The sequence below is a fragment of the Loa loa genome (genome assembly GCF_000183805.2).
Source record: "Loa loa unplaced genomic scaffold supercont3.104, whole genome shotgun sequence".
NCBI lineage: Eukaryota > Metazoa > Nematoda > Chromadorea > Rhabditida > Onchocercidae > Loa > Loa loa.
In genome coordinates, this window is record NW_018108284.1 from 149,848 (window position 1) to 163,712 (window position 13,865).

The 13,865-nt window shown below is 32.0% G+C and overlaps 3 protein-coding genes across 3 annotated transcripts; all 3 read right to left on the reverse strand.

Annotated features, from left to right (window-relative positions):
• Positions 1–1,374: 1,374 nt before the first annotated feature.
• LOAG_07858 (hypothetical protein) lies at positions 1,375–3,201 on the reverse strand (the record flags this gene model as incomplete). Its single annotated transcript, XM_020447550.1, has 4 exons — positions 1,375–1,700; positions 1,936–2,124; positions 2,217–2,704; positions 3,141–3,201. The coding sequence occupies 4 exons, from the start codon at positions 3,199–3,201 to the stop codon at positions 1,449–1,451; spliced, it is 990 nt and encodes a 329-aa protein (XP_020302231.1). The 3' UTR covers positions 1,375–1,448.
• A 1,274-nt stretch (positions 3,202–4,475) lies between these two features.
• On the reverse strand, positions 4,476–5,850 carry LOAG_07860 (hypothetical protein; the record flags this gene model as incomplete). The annotated part of the gene is made up of 4 exons (XM_003143393.1): positions 4,476–4,882; positions 5,079–5,166; positions 5,242–5,436; positions 5,653–5,850. The coding sequence occupies 4 exons, from the start codon at positions 5,848–5,850 to the stop codon at positions 4,476–4,478; spliced, it is 888 nt and encodes a 295-aa protein (XP_003143441.1).
• A 4,633-nt stretch (positions 5,851–10,483) lies between these two features.
• LOAG_07861 (hypothetical protein) lies at positions 10,484–10,891 on the reverse strand (the record flags this gene model as incomplete). Its single annotated transcript, XM_003143394.1, has 2 exons — positions 10,484–10,554; positions 10,657–10,891. 2 exons carry the CDS (start codon positions 10,889–10,891, stop codon positions 10,484–10,486), a joined length of 306 nt encoding a protein of 101 aa, XP_003143442.1.
• Between the last annotated feature and the right edge of the window lie 2,974 nt (positions 10,892–13,865).

A 13,865-nucleotide genomic window follows, 5' to 3' on the forward strand; every position in this document is an offset into this window, starting at 1 on the left:
ATATATATATATATATATATATATAACTTATCTATAGTGTAAAAAAAAGTCTAATACCGTGACCAGTGTTTGAAGGAAGGGGGAAAAGACAGATTATCTATTCATAGTATTACGTATGAAATTCTGGATTATTCCTATAAGGCGGGTAAATGAATTCGCGAGGAAAAATACAATATGGTCAGACTTAGCTTGGTATCGCTGATGTATCCCAACTTTAATGTTTTTCAATATTGGTAGCAGCGTATTTTAACAAGATTCTATACTATCACAATAGCAAAATTGTAATTTGATTAGTATTCCATTAAATTTCAATTAAATGTACTTCTGTTGACTAAATTTTGACAGCTAAGTGCATTTGGCATCAGTCCTAACGATGGGTATCAAAATGAATTTTATTTTTGTTCGTTTTTTTTTTTTTTTTTTTTAAATAGTGTTTTCTATCTGTTCATAAATGAGAACGCATCAATTTGTTTCCATTGTTGGAGTATATGTCGTACTGTGTAGTTTTTATGACTGTACATTTGAATAAAGTTATTGCTTCCTTTACATGTTTTTTTTTCTTGTTAAAGATAAAGCCTTCACGTTAACCTTTATTTAGGACAAATCAGCCCATAATGATGCAGCAACAAAGAAATAAACACAATCTCAATTTCTTACTTTTAATTATTGTGAATTTTACATTGAAGATTGGCACAGATCGAGGGTTTCGAGTGGAAAGGGTGCAATTAATTATTTAAGTGATGAAGGAATTAGTGCTAATCAAGAAATGATGGTACATCGTAAAGTTGAAATTTCCATGTAGAATGTCTTAGTAGGAGTTACTGGATGGATGTAATGAAAAAGTTAGCATGTGGTGCCTTCATCAGCTAAAAATTCATCATTATAATTATTGAATTCATAATGACATGTGGTTCTACTACCACTGCTTTTTTGATCGTCATTAGTTTTGTGAAGTGAAATAAACCGCATACCAATAAGTGGCGCGTGCATTTATGATAGCTCGGAAGAATTATGAATGGTTGCGAACGGAATTATCTTCATTCATTTGTGGTGTGGCACAACAGCAGGTGTAACATTCAAATGGATGGAATTAAATTCATCTAAAAAGCTTTAATAGAAAAAAAAAAGATTGATTTGTTATTACAATAAGCTGTGGATAGAGAGAGCAAAACGAAATAAAATGAATAAATAATAGGAAATAATTTGGAGGAATGCCTTGGTGATAGAAAATGATAGTGGGAGAAATAAGTCATAGTGCGAATGAAAGTATTATTATAGGAAGGGGTATGGTCTTGTGGTAATTGTTGGAAATTTTCAGTCCTTCACAATTTTCTACTTAAATGCAAATTGTGCGGTTAAATAATGAAATGTTTTGTTGGAAAAGGTAGATGGTAAGAGCGGTTCGGAGGTATGGAAAGTGAAAAAGGAGAGGGAACAATTTACAGAATTTATTCTGAGCTGGATGATGAGGAATCCTGGGAGACGGTATTGTGATAGCTTTTCGGGAATTTCGCGATAATTTCCATCATATTGAGGACCATATGGCGGAAGTTAGGAGGTGGCAATAGTGCAAGTGGACTAGCTGATGCAGCAACAATAAATTCACGAGAGTAGACCATACGAACATCAAGATTTCCATCCTCACGGCGACGTGATACAATCATACTTCCACCAGTTGGATCTGTGTAAGTAACACTGACCTGTAGAGAAAACATCTATGATTTACATGTTCGTAATGTCAACCTAACAACAGAATGCTGAAACATAACATTATAGACTGATTTTCTTTCCAAAGATTTTTAAAAAATCAGCAAATACTCATCTGTGCAACATAACGTAGAGCAGACTATGGCTCGTTGACTTATTAGTAATGAACAAATGAGGTATATTATTGTAAGGTGGAATGAACGTTGTTGAGAAATAGTTGTGACTTACAACTTTCCGCGCAGACTGATGACTATTGATGTTGGAAAGCAACGATTGCAAGTTAATCCCAGACAGAGTCCATGCAGGGTTCGTACGTGTATGAACCTGGCGACGGCGTCGGAAACGATGTTCATCAACCACGGCTGGCATATATCCGTACACTGGAGGGTTAGGCATTTCACCCAACAGAATGTTCATCTAAAGAAAAAATTTGCATGAATTATGTAACTCTTCTAGCAATGATGTATTTTAGATTAATTTGTTGTTTCATACAAAAAAATTCAACAGACATTTGGAGGAACAATGGGAAGTGGCGGTCCAAATGGTCGCGGTCCAAATGATCGCGGTCCCAATGATCGCGGTCCAAGCGGTCGCGGTCCAACTGGTCGCGGTCCCAGCGGTCGCGGTCCCATTGAGCGTGGTCCTGATGGACGCAGTTCTAACGGTCGCGGTTCTAATGGTCGCGATGGTGGTGATTGCGGTCCTGGTGAACGCGGTTCTGGTGAACGCGGTCCTGATGAACGCGGTCCTGGTGAACGCGGTCCTGATGAACGCGGTCCTGGTGAACGCGGCCCTGATGAACGTGGTCCTGATGAACGCGATCCTGATGAACGCGGTGCTGGTGAACGCGGTCCCAGTGGTCGCGATTTCGGCAATTGCGGTGTCGGTGGTTGCATTGGCGGTGGTCGCGGTACCCGTGGTGCCATCGCCGCAAATCCACGACTCATAAGCCAGTTCATCGTTGACGGTTTCAATCTCAAAGGAGGTACCGGAGCAACTGAAATTTCGTCAATATTTTTTTCTTCAGGCGAAATTTATTTTTCCGTAACATTTGAGGTTGAAGCCTATGTTGAATAAGCTACGATCTCATGGTAGAGAATTTATGGGAACATTTCAAAAACAATCCTTTTAGGTGCAGGATTACACGACAACTCTCAGATTAGATTTTTTTTTTAAACTATTAATTTCTCTTCAGTTTGTATATTAATTCGAGTAAAATTTAAGGGACGTATTAAATTACATTTCTAATAACTCTTATCTCTAAATGGACTATTAAGACAAGGCAATCTACCAATAAAATGATGTTTCCCGGGACAAGTAACCGCGGAATTTTGGATTCATCTCCCTCATTCATATATGGTAGAAAATACGAATGAATCCCAAATAAACTTCTGGGTGATAATATAAAAGTAACATCAAGAAAAAGTTCTAACCAGACGGTACAACAGGCACGTTTGTTTGACGAGATTTCTCGGGATCCGAACGTTTATCCATTTTAAACAACCGGAAGATAACGCAAGAACAGCGGATGATGACGAACAAACTATTCTAAATGAAACCGAACAGAAAGAATGAGCTGTTAAGCAGAAAGATTTGATATTGTCGTCTCACAAATTATGCAAATTTTTCTTACTTCATCCGATGCGTGCAAAAATTGCAAAAAAATCGATAATGTTCCTTCAGTTTCTTTCAAAGATGTTTTCGGGAAGTTATATTTACAGAAATATACCGATGACATCGTTACAGAAAAGCAAATTTTTCTTAATTGATTTCTTGATTTTTGCAGCATGAGTTGATATTGTGAATCATTCCTATCTAGTAAAGTTTTACTTCCAAAAAGTTACGAAATTCCAGTCCTCCTCATTTGAGAAAAGCATATTTCTCTTAATTGATTTCTTAATTTAATTGGTTTCTTAATTTTTTTTCAGCATGAATTGATATTGTGAACCATTCCCAATATGAATTTCATGTCCTAGTTATTGCTGTCTTTTGTCAAAGGAATTGTTCTGAAATGCGCTAAATTGTTTGTCAGTCCATAACGTCCATAACGATTTTCCACATTTCTTTTTATCTTTTACCATTTTGGTCTCCAATGTTTTAAAAATCAGAGCAATAGTACACTTAAATCAAACGGTAAAAGATGTGCTGTGTTAGGACAAATTTTGATTGATTTGGATTACGTAAATTGATAAGGAAGGATAATTAACTTTGATATCGATAACTTGTTTAATTTAATATCTGCAGTTACTATAATTTTTCGTATTCCGCTATATTAATTAATATCGTGATGAATTCTTGTGACAGGTATGTATTTCATCCAGGAAAGAAACTAATAAGGCGAAAAGGAGTGAAATTTGAAAGATTTGGTGAAAGTATTTTGACAATGATTTAAGGGATCAATTAAGATTAGCCTCCTTCTCATTCTTGATGAATTGTAATGAATTTTGTTTGCGAAAATAATGGTCTTTTTCTTTTTTTCTCGGTCATTTTCGATATGGCTTAGTGTTACAAAAAAATAATTTCATTCCTCATCAAACGAATTTTTCATTTTATTTGATTGCTAAAAGATCGGCTTTGAAAGTATTAAGAATAGTGTCATAGACCGTGTCGTATGCAAAGGGCAAAGTGTTTGAGTCAAGATGATATGAACCTCTTTTTTTTGCTTTTCCACATTAATGTATGAAATGTATGATGAAACAATAAATTATGAGGATTTAATATTAGAAACATGAAAAAGGATCAATTTCTATTTTCTTTTGAATTGAATTTTAAAGGGAAGTGGTGATATGATTACAGATACATTGTGAACGAGAAGATGGTATGTCCAGCGTTGAAAAGATGATAATTGATGGTAAGGTGATGATATCACATGTTGATTTAGTGCGCCCATTGAATTGTCTACAATATAACATCTCCTCAGGTGAATGTGATTTTAGCCGTGACCTTTGAGTACTTTGCGTTACACTTCGTGTTTGTTCATACCGTTGACGACATGGTAGGATGAGAAGTTGACGAAATGCGCGTCGATATTTCTGACTGTAGACAATGTAGATAAGAGGATTTAACGATGATGATAACAGCGATAACCACTGGAAAATTGGACGTAGTACCTGGGATGCAAATTGAAATGTTGATGTATTGTAATCCTTCGCCAGGAAAAAATAGGAGTATATTCCTGTAACATGTAAGTATCTGTGCATTTATAAATTCATTGTAATAAGTTTAAATTGAATTCGAATTGGCACAAAAAAAATCACATTTGAAGAAGTGTCGCATATCCAGGAAAACTTCTCAAATGCGTGACAGATGATTATTAAATTTATTACCAAAGTTATAAATTATTATACAGAAATTTTGCTAAATGATCAAACCATGTAAAGGTAGCCAGCATAATGCAAAAACAATAATAACTGTAAACATCATTTGGGCAACTCGTAACTTGACACGTTCATCACGAATCTGAATTGAAGTTTTATTGAAATTTCCTCAAATTTTATTATGAAATCCTCAAGAATTAATATTAATTGATATTACCTTAGCATTCACAGCCAAACTACGATGATTGGATACAGTAATGAAGATACGTGTATAAAGCGCTGATATCAAAGTGAATGGAATAGTAAATGCAAGTAGTAAGTTGACAATAATAAAATTTATTGTTTCATCTTGTGTTGCAATACATAGGCGTGCCACCAAAGTACCATTTGGTGGATCCAATGTAAATAATATCTAAAGTGAATATTATTTTTAAGTATTACTTTAGGCATTGGATTTACTTGCTAACATCTTTGATCTTAAAGCTGCTATGACAATTGCAGCTGTAACAATCAAAAATTGAAACTTTAAAAAGTTTATAGGAAATGAATAACACTGATTAACATTTCACTGATTAAGCTTTTCCTATTAAACTCGCCCAAATTGTGTGAAAATGCTTATTCCAAAAACCTGATCATAGATAGCCAAAGTTGGTGCAGCAAGAATCCCACTGAGCAACCATATTCCAGCAATCACATAAAGTGTCCGTCGGGAATCCCATACAGCATATTTCATCGTATGACAGATCGCTAAGTAACGATCCGCTGTAACGGCAACCAGTGTAAAAATTGAAGCACAGGAAGTCGTCGAATTAATCCAAGTTGACATTTTGCAACCTATCGCTCCAAGTTGCCATTCTAAAAAGTTGCGTTAATTTTATAGATTTCGTTAGAAGTTAATATTATTAAAGATATTGAAATCAATTTAGGCATTCCTTTTGTCTTATAAGGAAAGCAAGAAGATATATTTAGATGTGTATGTTGTTCTCAATGATTTTAGATGATATTTAAAATGGATAGATTGAAGGGATTCGTTAACAAAGAGTACAGTTACATTATGTTTTGAAGAGTTCTCAGAGGTGAATCTGCTGAAGAACTTTCCCACTAACCCATACTCAAATTTGTCTAAAATTCGAAAATTTCTAAAATTAATTTTTGATATATGAAAGCCTGTTTATGAAAGTATTGGAACTTTCTTTTTGCATTTTTTGTTTTTTTTTCTGTTTTTTCAACAGTCAAAATCTAATAAACTTAATATCCGCCTTCCACTTTATTCGATTAATTTCATTTTATCATTCCGTTGACACGTTAAAAGTAAGTTTGAAAAATTTTTCGAATTCTAGAAAAAAAATTGTTCCCCATTTCTCGCTTAGCTGTTTAATTAATTTCCTTTCAACATTCTGGTAACATTTTATTGAAAAACTTTTAATTTTCTAAGGCCAAGATAATGAAAATGTATAGATTTTCCTTAGAAAGTTTGTAAATGTGAAATTCTTTTCAAATTAAATTTCGAACTTGATTGAGAAGGATGAGACCGCTTATCCATAGGAAATGATTGCATGTATCGCAAAAGCCAAAAAATAAAACTGACAGATCAGAAATTTGTAATTTTTCAAGTATTTTTTTAGATTTGGAATTATTTAACTATAATAAATTTAAAGCTTTCAAATTCGCAATCGAAATAACACTTTTATTAATGAAAAGTAGTGTTATCAAATGTATACGTCCAGCGCACACTTCTGTCAGTCTTTTTTTTGCTAAAGTAATGAATTCAGCACAACATTTGACCTAGCCCAGTTACTTTCCGTTTTTTAAAAATAATGTATGGATGAAACATAGTTGTTAAAATAATATTAATTCGGATTAATAATCAATGCATAGATAGAGTACGAAATGAATTAATTCAGTGCAAAGTTTCGTTTTATTATAAGTATGTCATTTCGAATTTGATGGGCAAGGACACTTTTAGATGATTCATGATAGTTATAGGATCGACAAAATTATTTTTTAAGCGTTCAAAATGATAAATTTTAAGTTTCCTTCCCTCTTTCATATTCATTTTCACAAAACGTGATCCCATCATCTTATCGTTGTTGTGAGAAATGAAAATGAATGAACAAGATTGGTGAATTATAAAACTTATCTCTACTAACATGTTCATTGATTATGACCGATCAGTCCAAGATATCACGAGTATCCATAACTGAGTCTCCTCAATTACAAAATAAATGAATGTCAATTAGAATCTGCAAACTTTGGGAAATATGAATTGTTTTGAAATTCTGTTATATCATCGTTAAAGTAGTTGTGATGCAATTTTTTTTTAAGCGAAAAAAATAAAATCTATTTAATTGATTAGATTTCTACAATACAATAGAAATTGAAATTACAACAGTAATTGCAAAACTTCAACTCATTTGAATTTTCAAAATTTCAATTCTTCCTAACGTCTATTCTTCGTAACACATATAAACTATTACGAAAATTGCATCGATACAAATTTGTTAAATCTGTTCAACAATTTTCAGAACATTGTATCAAAGTATAGTACATTCCGAAAAGAAAGAAAGAAAAAAGAAATCGTCTTAACAATTTAATTAACAATATTTACTTCATCTCGTAAATAACATCTTTCATTTATTAAAGAATTGGTCTATTATGAAAGTTACAAGAAAGTCTCAGATGGGATCATTTAATCTGAGTGTTTTCACTGATCTTTTCAGTAATAACAATAGCAATTTTGTTGCATCATTTTTTTTGCAACAGTTTTTTTGCAACCTCTAAAATTTGCAGTGCTTAAATATACTTTTCAATCTTTTAGAAATATTTAAAATAATTAACACAAACTAACAAAAAAGAAACCAATCAGTTGGTTTGATTTTGTTTTTATATATTTTTTGACATGTTTTGCATAATCAAAAGTTTTTGTAAATTTTCATCCAACTATAGTTGAACGACTAATTAACCTGCGAATGATTCTAGTTTTCATCATCAAAAATTAATGTCAGCAACATGTTATTTTTTACAAGCAACAAGTTAGTTTCATAGTTTAATTTCTGGAAACACACTAAAAATATGAATTGGATTTATAATTTGCTAGAATTGAGCAACATCATCCATTCTCAGTACATAGTATAAGTTGCAAATGTTAGAGGTTCATTGAGATCTGATATTTCATCTAAACTATTCTAATTTCCAAAAAAAAAAAGAAAAAAAAATTACGAAGAAGTTGAAAATGCTTTCAATAAACTTAGATCAATTTCCGCAAAAGTTCAGTTTGGAATAAACTTTTGATTTCATGCGTAATACCATATTTCTTCACAGATTAAAAGTCAGAAAAATAGAAAATGAAATTTTGAATTAAATCTTACTTCTTTTAAGACTCTAAGAACTTACCTTTTTTAGATTCATTTCATTTTGGGCTATAATTTCAATCTTATTAAAAGGATGTGATTTACAGAACTATTCCATTTACATTCCAATAAGGTAGTAATGGAAGAATGAAAAAGGATTTTCAATCCAAAACAAAAATTATAATACAAAAAAGCATGATTCTTTCAAAAAGATAACATTTGAATTTTGAAACCCAGAAAACTAATTGAATTGGAGGAATTGGGCCTGCAATGAGATTTCGGAATAGGCACCGACAGTTACCAGATACATCCAATATTTGAACACTCATTAACAATTGTCTGTTTTTAAGAATCTCTACAAATTCAAAATGCGGTGTCACTTACTGCAGTGTCATGTAATTCTTAGGAAATACAGAAGTAGTGAAGCATGAGGTAGAAATTATGATCAGATTCAAAAGAGAGTTATACCGTGATTGCCGAAAATCTGGTCATTCAAATTACCACTCGAAATCTCGAGCTATGTGGCGTGTAGAAGTGCAACTGAGGGAAAGTGAAACTATGACATACCTAACAGACTAGTTTTAGTAGTTTACTAAACATAATATGCTTTATTTAGCATTTGCTATTAATAGCTAATGACCCTAACGATCGAAGTAAATAACGAGAATATGCATGACATGAGAGGTAATCTTAGAGTTAGTATATATATCAATTATTTCATGCTAACTGTCTTTTTTTTCGAATCATTAAGAAAATTTTTGAAGTAGCTATAAGCTTGATGATTTTCTGGGCCTTTTTTTCTCTTCGATCTCTAAAGAATTTCATTCATATGATTTTAGTTTTTATCATTTCTCTGATAAGGCTTGGAACTTTTAGTTAGTCAATAAATTAGTCCTCTTGCGGTCCTTTGTATAGTGTATAAGAAGTTACACGAGGGGAAATGCAAAAGGATTGAGTCATATCAAATTGCTATGGCTATATGAGAAAACCATTTGGGACTTTTATATCGGATTTTTTTCCCAAAATTTTCAGACAGTTTGCTAACAATAATTATTGGATAGTATATAAATGCATTCATTTTACCGCAATGATCGTTATTATGAAAGTTCTCAGATTTGAAAATTATTGAACGAAAATAATCATTTATATTCGAAAAACATTATATCCTTTAGTTTAAATCGAGCTTTTTTAATCAAACCTATTGTTATAGACTTATCGATTACTGAAAGAATAACCAGTAGCACTGACCAATACAGTGGTACCTTCATTTTTTTTCCTTTTTCTTTTTTTACAAGAAAATAGTATTTTACTTAGTCATTACAACTTTTTCATTTGAGCAACGTTTATGCTTAATTTCAATAAACAATTACAACTTAGGCACATTCAGCTTTACGGCTATTATATGAGTTAATTGTAGATTTCAATTATAAACTAAAATGTTCTTGTTTTTCCAAAACTAGAACCAGAAATACATCACGGGAATTAACCTTTTGCAAACTGCTAATTTTCGTTATTATTAAGCTTTGTGGATTTATAATGCATTTGACAAAAAGAATGACTCTTTAAGGAACTGAGTTACTAAAAAGCGCTGTATAATCATTATTTGGATTTGAAATCAGAAGAAGATTCTTAGAGTGTAATTAACTACGACCGGAAAAGTTGAGCAAAAAAAAAAACGAAATTCGCCATTAACTCATGGAACTCTTGAATTCTATGTTTATGTATATTAACTTTCTTCTTTTTTATTCTAAAGCTCAAAATTTTTTTGAAATTTGAGGTTGCTATTAATGAGGTAACGAGTTGCTTTTTTATAAAAATAAAGAATTCTGACTCCGTCATTAATGTAACATTTGATAAAAATGTGCAAATTGATTGATAATTTTATACTTACATTACGCATATTCGTTTGAACGACCGCTGAAATCTAGCATTCGAGTAATGCTATGGGTGGTTAAATGATCAGAGCTATTTGAGCTTTATAAGTTTTCCAAGCTTTATCTTCCCATTAAAAACAATGACAATTATAGTTCATTGGTTATTTCAAACATCTCAAATTTGAATTTTTTAAAACTTTCCAACTGATTGTTCAATTATCATGCTTTTAATAAGTTACAGAGAGGAAGCTTTATTTGCATATTTTGCATTTTTGCTTATTTCATCGTAATGAATTTCTAATTTAGCTGGTATGAATTTTGAATTTTTGAAAAATTTATTAGGATAAGTGGGAAAAAGATTGAATTGGTTCAAATGAAGGAGAATGAAAAAAAGGATGTAATAATAACCTGTTAAAAGATTATTAAGTAAAGTTGTTGGAAGGCAAAATAATATAATTAATAGATCAGCAGTGGCCAATGATGATATCAAATAATCTGTGGATGAACGTAGTTGTGGATGTATGATAACAGATAGCACAGCAAATGTATTGCCAAAAAGTCCCAATAAAAACAGAGCAGAATAAAATGCGGAATAAGTAATAAGTAATAATGTCGGATGACGAGTTACTTCCAGCTCTTCCATATTTCAATGATAAATAGATCGTTGTACTGTTAAGAAGTGATCTGATATTACAATTAGGGTAAATCTATCGCTGTTTGCACTTATTCTTTTGTTGCAGAAGTAATCGGAGAGTAGTAATAGTTTTCAGCCATGCGATCCATTTGAAGTTTTACTTTGTTCCAGCTTAGATTGATGTTTAATGTCTTGTTATCGCTGTCGCACATGCAAAGCTCTATCCCATCCGTTATGTAGCTGCATATTTCCGGAAATAGCAATAAAATCCATCACGTTTGTATTTAGAAGCCGAGAATATCATTAGCGGAAAAAAAAAATCATTTGCCAAGCTTACGTCATCACTGAGAACATCAATTCCCTGAAGATTGCAATTGTTCGGATAATTTAGATTGTATGAACGAAACAGTTCGGATACTTTTTAGTTTGGAGAAAAATGATTTGAATCTGACCTAATTTATTATTTACTTTAGGAATACAAGATAGTTCTATAGTTGTAGTTCGAATATGATTACTTCCTTAGATAATATACAATTTACGAAAGAGTTTAGAGCTTTTCGAATAGCAGGAATTCAGATTTTTGTTCTTAACGTTTGTTTTCGTAACACTTCTTCCATCCATCATATGTAAGGTAAAGACGATTAATGCAAGTTAAAAATTGTTTTTCTGCGCATACAAAGAAAACCCTATAAAAATATATTCCAAGCAAACTATGAAGTGCTATTTTTTAATGATTGATAAGCTCTAAACATTGTAGAAAGATGCATCTCAGTGTTCATATGTTTCTCAGATTAACCTTTGGAATGAGTCGTATCACTGAGTAAATTGCTAGAAATTTCAGGTTAAACTAAGTTATCATCACAGAATGACTGTTTAACTGAGCATCTTTTGAGGTCACTCTTTGATGATATTATTCTATCTATCCTTAATTTCGTATATTAATCGAAAAGAGTAAAATATAGGTTGATCGTTTGTTAATTGAAGCTTTTCAGTGGATATTTCATGATGATACTTTATAAAAACATAGACGAAACGACGAAGACAATAAATGGCGTCAAACAATTAATTAATCGTAGGTTAGGGCATTGGCTAATGAACAAAAATATAACAGCAAAAGTTAAAAAGTAAAAAAAGTAAGGGATAAACAAAAATCACTGTAGTGAAAATAAAATTAATGTAAACTACGTACTTGCTTAACAGCAATGGGTGTTTAAGCAGAAGTATAAAGGAAATATCTATCTGAGCTGAAAAGAGAAATGCTGATGATAGTTGCTTTCTAGCGTTAATCTCAATAGTACTGTCGTATGGAAGCTCATAATGACTTAATTGCTGCAATAGTGGGAAAAATAATCTTGTACGAGATCCTCACTTTACAATCATGTAAACAATCGATTTTTTATTAAATGAATGACGTAGCAGATGCAGTACCGATTCCAGTGGAAAATAGGCTACGTAGATTTGTTGAAGATAGGACTGAAATCAAGCTATGTCCGTTATTGAGGATCACTCATGAGATAATGCAAATAACGTAAACATACTCGGAGTGCAGTTGGATCTCGGTGACATCGAAACTAATCACATTAAAAGCCCGGATGATCGAGATAATCTTGCTTTGCACTCGTTCAAAAGAGTTATTCAAACTGAAGGATAGTTTTCAAAATCGAAGCTATTATTGCGAAGATTTGCTTACTTGAAAGTAAAGAGAGAAATCAGAGAGAAATCAATTTGTAAAATCACTCCTTTTAATGCTGTTAATCTGCTTTCAGTTTGAATCTGAGCAGTTAAAGTGTTCTCTGGTTGATATTATATGTTATAAATTCAACTGAGATGATCACTTCATCCAACTTGGCATTCTATACATCGTATACAAGTTGGTGTCTTACAACCCAAGAAAAAAGGACTAGTATTATTGGGAGTTCAGGAAGCAATTAGCTCGATGAATTATTAAAAGAAGTGATTGGAATCTAGCCGATTAAGCGACTATCTTGTTACCTATGAAAATAGTATTCGATAGTATGCAATATGCCATAATTAGAATAATCTGATGTTTATCTACAATTTGCTCTTTCATAATAAACATTATATTGCTGAGGTGGAAATTGGTTGTATCGATGGAGCAATTATTATTTGAAAGTCTTTTGGACACCAAGCCACAAAATTCTTTCTCCCGTTGTCCCCAAAAAATAACACATTTTTGGTTCAGACGAAATTCATCCAGTAATTAAAAATCTTCCAATTTCGAATGTGTGTCCATACAAATCGATTAAATTTTTTTTTTTAACGAATACAATCCATTGAGTAAATTAACGAAGGATTAATGTCGGATTTTGTTGAGAATTTGCCATCCTAAAATGATAAACAGATCTAAAGTAATATTAGATATTTTATGATATCCGAAACAAGCATAGTTATTTCAAACCATGGATAGTAAGATCATCCAAAAAAAAAGAAACAAAAGCAAAGCCATTGTCACTGTCCCAAAATTTTTAACTAACATTTTTTTCACTTCTCCAATTTCTTTAAATTTATCACTGTTTTATTAGTGTCATATATTATAGTTTAGACGATTCTCCTCTAGCTCAACTGTCTACCTGTCTTCGATCTGAAAGAGTTCCCTTATTTTCTAGAATATTTTACCTTTCTTTTGACTTTCTCATATTCAAAATAACTCAAAAGAAGTGCACGTACACACACAGATACATACACAAATACAGACACAGACACACACATATACTTGTGAATAAACTTGAAACTCCCAATATTGCACCCAACTTTGATTTAGATATCACTAAAATGACTGCAATTGAAGAAAAAAGACTGATGATCATCTTAATATTGTATCAGAGAGGCAATGACAGAAATGTTGACAGTATGACTCTGAGCAGTCTGATTTTTATGCTAATCTATTTCTTTTCTAGTGGTTACTTTTACTTGCATAAAATAACAATCACTAATCAGTTTTGATGAATAAATTTAAGTGGTA